The sequence below is a fragment of the Xiphophorus maculatus genome, chromosome 7 (assembly GCF_002775205.1).
Source record: "Xiphophorus maculatus strain JP 163 A chromosome 7, X_maculatus-5.0-male, whole genome shotgun sequence".
Lineage (NCBI taxonomy): Eukaryota > Metazoa > Chordata > Actinopteri > Cyprinodontiformes > Poeciliidae > Xiphophorus > Xiphophorus maculatus.
Window position 1 is genome coordinate 10,812,968 of NC_036449.1, and position 13,477 is coordinate 10,826,444.

At 39.3% G+C, this 13,477-nt stretch overlaps 1 protein-coding gene across 2 annotated transcripts in view; it reads left to right on the forward strand.

Moving 5' to 3' along the window:
• Positions 1–13,477, forward strand: part of LOC111609197 (cyclic AMP receptor-like protein A) — a 73,593-nt gene continuing 60,116 nt past the window's right edge. The window contains exons 1-5 of one of the 2 annotated variants that reach the window (XM_023336221.1): positions 1–156; positions 3,724–3,776; positions 7,181–7,235; positions 9,126–9,182; positions 9,274–9,334. In XM_023336221.1, coding sequence (XP_023191989.1) covers positions 85–156; positions 3,724–3,776; positions 7,181–7,235; positions 9,126–9,182; positions 9,274–9,334 — 298 coding nt within the window. In that variant the 5' untranslated portion in view covers positions 1–84. The remainder of the gene's footprint in view (positions 157–3,723; positions 3,777–7,180; positions 7,236–9,125; positions 9,183–9,273; positions 9,335–13,477) is intronic. The other variant, XM_023336222.1, reaches the window with a different exon arrangement.

The following is a 13,477-nucleotide window of genomic DNA, read 5'->3' on the forward strand; positions in this document are numbered from 1 at the left end:
AGTAACAGGAAGTAAAAGGAAAGCTACAACCAAACCATAACAAGCTGAGCAGAAATATCTATTTTAAGGACGTGTTATCTTAAAATGGACTCTCGGAGTTTCATTAACGAGTCACGCTGCATGTTTTTTAACTCCTCCTCAAAGGACAATCGATGTGTAAGTAGAAAGAGTTAAGAGTAGCAGCAGCAGCTTTAGCTTTGGAGCTAATTAGCCACATAATCACGTTGCTTGTCAGTTTGTAGTAGAAAATTATTGTTATTATTAACATGAGTATTATTTATCAATTATGTTTTTTTGGGGGGGGGGGGGGGGGTCAGTGATTATCAGTTGGCCAATTGATGAACGGAGCTTGATAACTGCATGTTTTCTCATGCTAATAATAGCAGTGAGCTGCCAGGCATCCTGAATAATTAGCATCATTTCACCGTTGCTCATAGGAATCCCACTGAATCAGCGCCAGTTTTCAGGTATAGGTTTATTAACCCCGAAAAGACGTCGATCTGTAAAAATACCCAGCAAACACGGGCTACAAAACAAACTAATACTGTAAATGGAGCTATAACTAACACCTCATTAGCATCAGGAAGTGAATGATGTTATATATGTTCAAGAGACATGATGACACAGAAATTTAGTTCTGTATTTCCCACAACTGAGAGTTTGAATTCATTGCATTAGCTGTGTGAAGCTCTTTCACAAATGCAGTTCCTGTCAGAACATCACAGTCATCACCATTAATTTGGGCATTTCATTTTGACTTTATTTTTCATAAAACTTCATTAAAACTGAAATACAAGAATAGGTTGCACTATTTTTAACTTATTTAGGATTTTTTTTCCTAATCCACGCTGTTTCAAAACTAAATTTACCATTTTAACGATAATAATGATATTAATAATATTTTAGTACAGTAATAAGTATTATTATTGCCATCATGAGTATCTGTCATAATTCTGGATGGATATTTGAACTTTAATGATCAGATATGGTAGCAGTCATATAAATGGGTTGGTTTTCTGGCACCGACGTGCCATTCTAGCATATTCTACTGGGGTTGCGGCTTTAAGCAGGCCTTTCAGGAAGCATTCCAAATCCAGTTTTGATGGGTTTGACAGATTAATGTCTTTTTTTTCAAATGATCAACTTCTCCAGGTATTAACTAACCGACCCAGACAGACAAACAAGAAAATCACTTAGGATGTTCAGGAACAACCTAAGAACTACTAAAGCCTATTGCGAACTGAAAGTTGCTAAAGTGCTGCTGTCTTCAGTAAAGCAGCTGTTACATCAACATGGACTCTGATGGTACTAAGCTAGAAAAAAGCCTTAAGCATGACTGAAATTTTGCAGCTACCTTCATGGACAAGCCAAACGTCTCCCAGATAAAACTGTATTGTTTACAAGAGACAAATATTGAGGTTTTTGGCCACAAGTAAATGTAGTAGATTCTGAGGAATCAAATTGAGAGAGGCCTTATATATCAAGCACGGTGGAGGGACCAGCAAGCAGATGATCTTTATTCTTGCTTCCAGGAATATCATTGCACAAGGGTTCGGAGGGATGATGAAGGAGGACTCTAAATATCCAGCCAGATCTATTACTTAAGCTTGTTGAAGTTTACAAATAGCATCTGGTTTCTCTGTGACTTTCCAAGAAATGTTTACCCGAATATATATTTGGGGTTGTATGTAAATATTAGTAGTTCAGCATTGCTTGGATCAGAGAAAATTCACAATACATTTAAACTTGCATTCCCAGTTCTTGTTTTAAACATACAAATGTATGTAAACTTCTGAGCGGCAGTATAAGTGATGTCTTACATCAGAATTAAGAGTTCCTCTGTCATGGCTGCCGGGTAACTGCTACTTGAATTAAATAATACTTTACTGTGCATAGATATGCTGACAATTTTTTTAAACAGCCATTAGAAAGGATTTTGGTTCAGTTTGATAGAAAAACACTCCTGCAACTCTTATGTAAATATTAGACTTTCTTGAAGTTGGTGTATTAAAAAAAGTACACACAACACAGACAGTGAAGGCCATCAGACAGTAAACAGTAAATGCCTCGTAGATGTATCACATTACCATCATGAGGTGGGATGGTGTGTGCCCCACACTGTATGTGTGGGGCACACACAGTAGCCCAACATCACTGAGTTATCTGGACCGAGTCACTTAGTGAACTGACTTCGAAATAATTCATTTGAGTTTTGATCAGTTTTGTTAAGCAGCCCTTTTTTTTAAGGTAGTTTTAAAAATGTAACCTGGTAACCCCTGGTACCAGCAAACCCTCCATACTTACTGGGAATGCACCAAATCACTTTTTTCATGTTCGATACCGATACAGATATCTGAGGTTTAGTATCAGCTGATACCAATCCAATACAGAAAAACAGTGCTGAATTGACTCAAAACATCTCTTTTTTAACACATACATAAATGTAGTAAATTACAAATGTATTTGATAACTCTGCACCAGTACAGCACGCTTAAATACACCAGTAGCTTCATAAGCTTGGTCAAACATGTAAAAAGAACACAGCTTTAATTTGTTCAGTCAGTGCAATTAGGAGTATAGCAGCGAATGTGAAACTAATTATAAAAAAACTGAAATTGACAAAAACAATAGATTGACTTATCTTGGTTAAACATGTAAAATAAATAACTTTATACCATGATGTCGCTCAGAGCACAAAGCATAGAATTAAACTGAATAGATCTTATAAGATTTTGGATTATGGATCTGGCATGATGCCACCGATCCCCATTCTGAAATCTTCTCCAACATTGGGACCGATACCAATATTAATATCGAATCGGTGCATCCCTAAATATGGAAGATGTTTCAATTATTCAATAGATAGATGTTTTGTAAAAACAGCAACATGTTGCAATAATGCTTTTTCCCCCCGGCCTTTATATAGATTATCAAAGTGATCGAAGGATGTTTTCCTTTTTGTTTGCTTGTTGACGATGCGGCTTTCCTCCCATACTGCTGCTAACCGTGTGTAACACAATAACAGCGACGTTCCAGATCTGAGCGCGTGGGCATGCCCTTCTCTGCTTTGCATGCGAGACGTCTGCTGGCCTTTTCATTTTCCCCGAAGCCCGCCGGACTGAGTAGCAGCTTTCTCATTCTCTTCATTCCTCGGTGCTTTTCCTTTCATTTCGGCGCGCCACTATCCTCTGAGTTTAGCAAACATGCAGAGCGTCTGGTCCCTAGCTCTGCTCATTATCACATCTGCCTGCGTCTGTACGTCGTGTGTCTCTCAGCTGTCACTAACCAGCACCCCCTTCCCACATCCCCCCTCTTTGTTTGCTGCCTGGCAAAATAGGTCGGATTCGTGTGGATGTGACATCCGCGAACACCTTTGAGTACACGTCTCAGGTGTCAGTACATTGCAGCTGTTTATGTTTAGTGAGCTGGAGTACTCTGAGTGCAAATTAAATTTTGCAATCCCTCCCCAGTCTCTGGTGTGTTTGCATACACATACACAAACACACACACACACACAGGTAAGCTGGAACAAATGGCAGTCTTGTCGTCCTGTTGGCGTTTAAGCTCGTGATTATTATGATGATAGCACAGCATTTTCTCCGCACTTCCGAATATGTTTCCAGAGGGCTTTACCTGAAACAAATTGCAAAACACACGGTTAAGTGTGCCAACCATTTTAATATGTCGTGAGCCATGGACTAATCAATTGTTTCTGTTTCACAGGCGGTGATTTTATCAGTAAAACGAGCCACAGGAACCTTCTCCTTAATCGGATGGTGAATATTTCCCTGTCTTTTATTCTATCAAATTAGCTGAGCATGAAATGTAAAGGGGATTTGTGTTTTCCCAATTTAGAAAGCCTGTTTATTTCCCTTTAAATGGTTCAACATTTGTAATGGGTTAATCAGCAGAGGGGGTTGTGCCCACTAACAACTTGTCAAATTCTATTTGCCAATACCGAGTAGGTCTCGATGGAGGCAGTGGGATATTGTGGGGAGGCATCTTCCTTACTGGAAACATAAGCAATCGACATAAGGTTGGGCAAAATGACTTCAGAATAAAATCTTCAATTGTTTTACACCAGGTCTGATTTTTGATTTTAATAATTTTTTATTCTCTAAAGAAGAAATTACAAATGACAAGGAATATTTTCAAAAAGTGGCTCCATCATCCCATTAAATCATCCCTTCTGTGAATTGTACGGTAGAGTATTAGGGCCAGAGTATGAGATTTGTTTTTTTTTTTTTAATTATGACAATATAGTCATATCATTAGCAGCATAAAGATGGATGCAATTTTACCAGAAGAACATCTTAAAATTATGAGAATAAAGTTGTTTCAGTAAAAACAAAAAAATGCTTGGACAATTAATTTTTTATTTTTTGTGTTAGAGTTCTCATGAGATTACTGTTTCATTCTACTAATATTAAGACTTTATTCTCGTAATATTAACACTTTAATATATTCCAGAAACATTAGGACTTTTTATTTTTGTTAAAAACACATCTTAGCCTGACCCTTATACCTTGTGGTAGAGTTGGCTTGAATTCAAAGTCCAAGTAATAGAAGCTGTAAGCCTGCTTGTCAACCAAGATGGCCGCCCTGGGTGTGCTGATATCACTCTGAACTATTGAAACCCAAGGACCGCTCAAATAAAATCCAAATTTTCCAAACATTTTAAAAAAAACAAAAATTTGATTAATCGATAAAACCCATTTATCGCCCAGCCCTAATTTGAGGGAATCACAATGCAGAGAAATGTTCAGATGACTTCCCTCGGCCACTGTAATCTCACATCGCAGCTCTTAGCGACTGAACTATTTCTCTCTAGAAGTCACAACGCTTTCCTTCCTGTAGCAGGGAGTATCAGAGACTCCATCCAGAATTTGGGAGTTGAGACGATGGACTGCAGTCTTGCTTTCACTGCCGTGATGAAGTCTGGATCTCTGAGTTTGACTGTTTGTGTCAGAGTAACACATCCTAAATGCTGGTTGAAAAAAGGGATGCCATCCCACAGTGACGATGGTCACCAATCTGGTGACCATCGTAAAGAGAAGGTGCCAGGCTATTGTGGTTGTGTGCGGTTCTCCAAAGCAATACAATACCTCCTGTTTGCTAAATAAATAGTTTGTCCAACTTTATCTGTCTGATCCAATTAACAAGCGTCAAAAAAGAGTCAGTAACAGAATAGGTTGTGATGCTTTTATGGGTAAAACCCTTATGCACAGTTTTGCTTCTCGAACCAGAAATGCTTTTTTTTTTTTTAACAATGTGCTGCTGTTTAAAGGGAAATAAACAGGCTTTTAAATGGTACATTATTTTTAACAAGAAGCATTGCTACTGCAAAGCAATAATCAGGCAAACAAAATGTTCTTACCTTTTGAGCTGTGTTTCTTAAATGAGCTGTTGAGTTTTCCTTCCTAAAGAAAAATAAAGGACCTCATATTTCGCATGTGTAGTAAACAGATATGTTAAATCTGTAATTGAGACTCTGAAATTAGTTGTATGTGAATTGCATTCATCTGCCAACATTAGGGCGGCACCGTATCAGAAAACCATGCAGTGTTTCTGAAAACATTTTACAAGTCCATTAAATAAATTATATTATTGAAAAATCTATTTATTTCAAGAACTTTAGCACTAAGTGAAACACTTTAAATAGAGTTGTTTCTGTTCATTATGAAAATTTTCTACTTGCAGTTAATGAAAATATGAAACAATTTTTTTTTAGTAATAAAAAGTGGACTTATTGAAACATATCCTTAATACCATCTTAAAGGTTGTTCTTTGCAAAATATGCTTCAATTTGACAAATGAGCCTTATCAGAAAGCATATTCTAACTTATTCAGTATTAATGTATACATTATATGTTTTGAAATGCCACAACATTTTTCATAACAATCTGGTGGAGTCCACCACAAAATTAAAAAAGAGTCATCATTTGATCTGTCTTCCAAAAAATAACGATGCAAACAGATTGACAGACTGACAGAGAAATGGTTTACCAGGCAAAAACAATCTTCTTCGGTGGCCATCTTGGTCACATTCTCCAAAGAGGCGCAGGCCAGGCTTGTGAAATGCTAAGGCCACTGATTCTATACACTAAGGGCAGGCTAATTGGCAAAGGAGGTGTGAAAAATATTAAGAGCAAAACAATTATTTCTTCACATGATATTTTCTTGCCACTCAAATTAATGTTGGATTATTCCAAAATTGTCAGTGCGAGATTATGCTGTTGCAATCGAACATTCATTTATTTACAGGCCCTAACATGTTAACCATGGGTGCCAATAAAAGAGACAATTAAGAACAAAATAACAAAGAGGAGTTAGTGGTTATAAGTGGTTGAGTGATAATTGTCGGTGCTCATTAAGGACATGGCAGCACCTGTCTTGGCCGTTGTAAATAAATTGTGTCATCTCGGCAATAATTGATGTCATTCTTAAAGGGAGCATACACCGTAGTTTGCAAGTTTCAGTAACACCAGCTGTAAACGACTCATATTGCAGCCAATTTACTACAACTTCAGGCTGCACTGCAACAAATAAGCAGTAAAAAGTAACAAGGTAAATAAAGTTTTGGGGGAAAAAAAGAAGTCTTAACGAAAAGAACAATTAAAAAAAATTTTGTTCATTCAGGCTTAAAGCCTAACATCTGAGGTGCCTGGAAACATCCTATACTTAATCGGTTGTGCATTTGCACGAAAATAACCTAAAGAACCGGATAACATCCAATGAGCTCGGATGAGATTTGTGTTATAGATCTGAGGTGTGGTGGGCCGGATGGAACAGTTAATCATGACATTAACCTTTACAACCAAGTTTTAACCTTTATACTAATCATGTCATAAATTCGATATTCATAAAGCGTTTAGCTCTTTTTAAATCTTAACGCGGTTGATTGATTTCTGGAGGACTGGGGGTGCTGTGTATGCGCCACACCCAGCGCCGTCAGGTGTGGCATTAACTTAATAATGCATAAAATGCTCATGGAGGGGGCTCCTCTCTGTTTTCTTGATTAAGTTGAAAATATAAGATTAATTTTGGCGCTCTGGAAGTCCCAGTCCAGAGCAAAATTATTTATAAAACCCTTACTTTAAAAGTTATTATTAAATTAAGTAGAAGTTTAATACTGCAGTGTGTGAATCTCATTATAGTTTTCTTTTCTTCCTCTCCTCAGTGTTTTCATGCTGTTTGTAATCTGGCTGCTCCGACGCTATCAGTCCTTGGCTCAGGTAAATTTGCACTACACTGCACGCTGCCTCTCCGACGGTTCTTTTTTTTTTTTTTTTTCCTGTTTGCTCCATTTCCACTGGAAATCTGTTCAATTAGCCATGGTAAATCTTGGCGTAATTGAACCCAATTAAAATGCACAGATTAATGAATCGGGGGGTGTTAATTGACTCACGGTCATTCTGTGATAGCGACTGCCGTCCCGAGCTTCTTTTTTTTTTAATTCCCCCAACATCCCTCCCCTCTCTTCAAGCGAAGCTGTTTAAATAAACGTAATATTTATGGATTTCTTCCCCCACCTTTTCACTCTCCTGCTTCCGAGTCCCTCTTCTTTATATTGAAGGGATTTAGCTTTCATAGAGAGTTTGTTTGCGGTGTTGCTATGAGCGTACAGCTTCAGGATGATTTTGTGTTTTCTGAACCCGGTCCGGCGGGTCCGTCTGGTTTAGCCGCGCGGCACGCTATCCTTGTAATCTGAAGTAAATGACAGTTTAGCGTGAAGCTCTCCGACGGAAACCCATTACCTCCGGACTACATTGCTGAGAGCGACCTCGCGTCCCCCTACGCTTCCCCTCCCCCACATCTCATTCCTCCTCCTCTTCTTATACAACATAAACCTTCTCCTTACTTGCATCCTCTCTGAAAAGGTTATCTGTCAGTCAGTAGTCTTTAGTGCTCTCAAGGCCCTCCTGCGCGCTTATTGTGTCTTCCCATCCCTCCCCCACCCCCTTCCCGTAGCCTTGGCAGGGTCACTGCAAGACATGAATTGATAAAGGGCTCTGTGTGTGTGTGTGTGTGTGTGTGTGTGTGTGTGTGTGTGTGTGTGTGTGCACGCGCGTGTTTCTCTCGCTGTGTGCAGCCGCAGATTATTACCGCCACTGCAGGGAAATATGAGTGGTGTGTACCATGGTTCCTGTAGTCTGCGGATTATTGATTTGTTTTACATAAAATGAACAATTTCAGAGAGGAAACAGGAGAAGTGCGTCTGCTGTGATAATTTTCCAGCGTTGTCACGGAGATGGCATTCAGCAGACTTCCTGGACAAGTACGGAGCATATCCTGTAGTATCATAAACAGTCTGTCTGTCCACCCGTAAAACCAACTATCCAGCCAACTGTCCAACCATTTCGAATCAATTCTTCCTTCTGACCTTCTTTCCGTCCAACTATCCATTCATTCATTTTAATTGTCTATTCAACCATCCATTCATCCATCCATCCGTCCTTCACCTTTTTGCAGATTCTGTATTTAAACGTGGGGGAGCACTGTTGCTTCACAGCAACAGTGCTGTGTGTTTTAATGCATCTGGGCTCTGCATGGAGGTTGTAGGTTCTCGCTGCGGCTGCGTGTTCTCTGCGCACTCCGGCTTCCTCCAAAATAACAATATACAGAATGTGAGGTGGTAATTAGTCTTTCTAAAATGCCCTTAATTGTGTGTGGGTCAAGGCCCTGTGATGGACTGCGAACTTGTTCAGTGTGCATCCCGTTTCTCGCCCAAAGACTGCTCAAGATTGGCAACCTCTTCCTGCAAGGTTAAGGGAATTTGGACAATTCATGCATGCAGACACATTTACAGTCAGAGGCAGAAGTCAGGCTGCAGTCCCAGCAGAAAATTCATCGGGAACTTCTGTGCTTATACCTTACAAATTGAAAGTGGTAAAAGAAAATGGACAGAAAAGTCGGCAAATATGATTCTTTTAAAAGTATGGGATTTTTATATGAAAAATGAGTAGAAACGCAGCTACGCCGAGCTGTCGGCTGCATTAGAAATCATTCCAGCTATAATTTGTCGTCCTCCTTACGCGAACATAAATGCACTCGGGCATTTTCACTCAGGGTGTTACATTTGAAATTCCTTCTTCATGTCTTTCTCTTAAATTTTCACGCCACAGAAGATGATTCTCAGCCTGACTGTAGCCGCCTTCTTCGACAGCGTAGCATATGTCATGGTGAGTTACTCTTGTCTGTTACACTCAACGCAGACTGTGGCTGAGCCTTTTTTTAAATGCTTTCCCATGCTACTTCTCGCTCGTTCTCCAGGGCGAAACCCATCCGAAGGGATCTCTCTGCAACTTCCAGGCCTGGTGGCTGACATACTTCGGTAAGGTAGACTTAAATTAATTGCTCGCTGGCACGGCTTGCACGAGCCGAGCGAGGAGCGGAGAAAATAGCTGCGATCTAACACACGTCTGATGCCGAGCTCATGCATCACCTCAGCAAATAATATTGCTTTGTCATTTCCTTTTTATCGCTCCTGAGCAAAATGTGCCTAAACAAGTTGGGAGTTGCTTCCAGAAATGATGCAGGTCATTGTGTGAGTTTATTACATAATAAACTGATGGTTTCAGTTGAAGACTCTGGTTTAACTTCATAACACTATTTTGGACAAAATTCTTGGTAGCTTATAGCATGAGAAGCACCAACCTAGCAATCTAGTGAAAACTAAATTTTGGTCTTACATTTGGGCACGACATGTCCACTTTCCGATCTATTGCTGTCGGCGTTATGTCTGATTGATTTGATGTTTACGGACAACAAATCTGAAAAGGGTGGCTCCAGCAACAACAAAACAAAGAACAGTTTTAGATGTAAACCCAAATTTAAGCTGGTTAGTCTTTCAAAAGGCAGAGGAGGATAATGGTATCAATAAAACTGTAGCGTTTCTTGCAGGATGATTCATCGCCCCCTTGAACTTTTCCGCAGCCTGTCACATAACAGCGGTAAACTTTAATGTATTTTATTGCGAATTTTATGGCGGAGATCAAGACAAAGTCGTGCATGACTTTAAATTGGAAGAAAATAGATACATCGTTTTCAGAAATCCCTTTACAAAGAAGGTGCATGCAGCCCAGTGAGTCGAGGCTTTGTGGATTCACGTTGTGCCGCAGTTACAGCTGCAAGTCTTTTGGGGTATGTCTGTACCAAGTCTTGTCGCAGATACTCACGTGGGTTGAATTGAGGTCTGAACTTCCTTTCATTCTCAAGTTTTTTGCTGCATCCAAGAGGTTTTCTTTCAGTATTGTCCTTTATTTGACTCCAGCCAGACAGCCTGATATATCCGTCACTCTGTAGATAGTTTGTTCAGGGTGAAGTGCAGTGTTAATGTGGCATTTTGTATTTAGACCAAAGCACTTTCTTTCGCATGTTTGCTGCCTCCCTTGACCTGTGGTAAACTGCAAACTGGACCACTCTTCTATGAAAGCCCGATATGCGGAGTGCATAGCCTCCCTGTTGACAGAAACGTCCACCTGAGCGGTGGATCTCTGCAGAACCTCCAATGTTACCATGGGCCTATTGAGTGGTGCAGGGATGAATGCAGTGGACAACCATGTCATTTTTTCCTCGTTATTTAATGATTTATGATGGCTTAGTCAGCAGCAAATTACACACTATCTAAAACAAACAGGAACTCAGAAACTTAACAGAAAATAAATTATTAAAAAGTGTCTCTGGTAAGATACAGATTATTTATAAAGATTTCACACAATTCAGTTTTACCTTCTGAACAGTTGACCTCTTTTTGCTTAAATTTAAGTCTCACGTAGTCTCATGTTGTTTAGCACATCACATCAAGCAGTCATTGCGTAAAGTTTTATTACAAAATAATTTTCTTTCAATACAACTCCATGACGACTTTCTGAGTTTCGTGAGGGATTTCAGATGTAGTTTCTAGGCTGCATATAGTTGTGCACAATAATATGGTAGTGATTGCAAGTTGATAATGGTGACAGAAGGGCAACTTCTCATGATTATAAAATTGACTGTTCAATAGGTTTACAAGTGCTTTCCTCTGCAGTCATTCGATATTACTGCTTTCTTGGCAGGCTCTTATCAAGTATTATGGTGTCATGTCAAGGCATGAGCCAGAATGAGATTCTCACGGTTTAAAAACTATAAGAAAAAAAAAGTTTCACGGTAATGCGGTTTTTACAACCATTTTAAACTCAACTTGTATAATGTGAACTAAATGCTTTTATTTAAAGGAGAGTAAAAAAAAAAAATTCCTACTTCTGCTGAAAAAATGTAACGTATTCATTCACAGTTATTATAATATAATAAAATCTTGCCATTCTGCTCTTTATAAAGTAACACTTTACTGATGTCAATTTTGATGGCAGCTGGTTAATTAGTCAGGTAGCAAGCCTGCACAGACCTGCTCCTTGAAGCTGGACAACTATTGTTTTAAAATGCTGTTCCTTAAGAGATTGATCTGCAACTCTGCCTTAAATTTTCACACCATGACTATAGATGTTTTTTTATGATGGAAAATATCAGCAAGCAGCCATGTTTTTCTGTGAACTTGGGAAAAAGGCAGAATATGTTGTGTAGGAATCTCACAGGCAGTGTGCAGCAACAGGCACTTCAGTACAGACAGTGAGATCTCTGGTCTACGTGGTGTAGCATGATGGAAATTTTTTGCCATTTTTTTCTTCTTTTTTTTTTAGACTATGGTATCCAGCTCACACCTAGTTTTGTTGTTGTTCTCATTCTTGGAAAACTAAGGTAATACGTGCTGTTGTTGTTGTTTTTAAGGATCGCAATTAGTGTGCACATTTCTGTAACATGCTGTGATGTTAGGCTTGCATTAAAAAAACCCATTTAAACATGAAAAGTTGCTAGAAAACTAAGACTTAGATTTGAGAAAAGAAAACGCGTGCTTTAGCCAACTGCTAGATCATTAGTGTTGTTTAAAGATGATCAGAGTACACTAAGAAGTGCCTTCCCTTTGCTGGCCTGGCATTTTGATGTGTGCAACATTTCCAACATTTTTATGTTCTTAAAAAAATTCAAGTAAATTTGACATTAAGGAAGTGGCTAAACCAGCATTTCTCTGGAATGTTCTCTCAGCTGTGCCAGAAATTGCTTTACCGACGGTGAGTCAGACCTTGAGACGCCCTGAATGAGGCATTTCAGTGCTTCATCATCATCCAGTGTATGAGGAGACGGCTATTGTTCAATGACAGAGTGGAACGTTGCTATGTAACTCAGAATTACCTGGAACCTTTAGAGGTGGAACTAAAGTCTCTGAATTTTTGCCAAATTTATTTTCCAGGAAAAACATTTTTCTGTCTGCGCAAGTGGCGTTTCAGGTTTTAGCCTTAATTGGCATGAAGGACTATTAACCGAGATTGTTGAATCGTGCAGCATAATAGCCAGTGGGTCGGTGCTGGAGGGATAGTTGGAGGCATGAACATCAGCAAGTCTAGCTGGAGAAGCAAAACTCAAATCAGCTTTTAAACTCTGACGACCAAACGTTATTAAATGTGCTTGGAATGATGGAAGACGGCGGGAGGAGGGCAGCACAAGGACAGGTGGCGAGGCTGAGCTCGGCGTCGTTAAGCTAAAGAAAGACTTCAGCTGCTTTCTGGTTACATAATGCACATTTGCAATGACAGTAATTGTGACTTATTGTGATAATACCGCTTCTGGCTTAGACATTGCTCATTTCAAATGCTCCTTAAGCGCAAGAAGAGTGTGGGTGCTGTACCGTATGGTTGTGCTTGCTTGTATTCAGATAAACAGAAGCACACACTGACTGTTTTAAAGGGGCTAAAAATTAAGGTAGAGAAAAGGTTTTAGTACTGAATGCAATGACTTGGAAAAGTTTTAGTGCTCATTTTTTCACAGTACAACAAACTTTAGTGTATCTAAATGGGATTTTGTTTGATATAGCAGCACAAAGTAGGACGCAGTTCTTAAGTTGAAGGAAATTGGCCTGGCTGTAAAAGCTTTTTGCATGCAAAAATGACAGGCTTCGCTTCTCCTCCTGAAGGAAAACATGCCCATAACATGACACTGTCGCTACTGTGTTCACTTTTTGCATAAAGTCTATACTAATACTAATATCTTTAGTTGCATAAAGATATTAAACCAAACCAGGAGGATAGAGCACATCAACCCAGTTCTAAAATCCTCACACCGGCTTCCTGAAGCTCAGAGAATAAACTTTAAAATACTTTTCTTAGTTTATAAATTACTGAACAACTTGGCAACAAAATACACTAACGTCTTGTTGTTGTTGGTGATATCAACCTTCCTGACCACTCAGGTCTTCTGGTTCTCATCTGCTTTGCATCCCCAGAACCAGAAACAACCATGCAGAAGCAGCATTCAGTTCATGTGCACCACAAATCTGGAACAAACTTCCACAAAACTGCTGAAACGCCAAGCTCCTTTAAATCAAAATTGAAAATTCCACCTTATTTGGGCCTTATTTGAGCTGCCTTTGACTCATAACAACTAG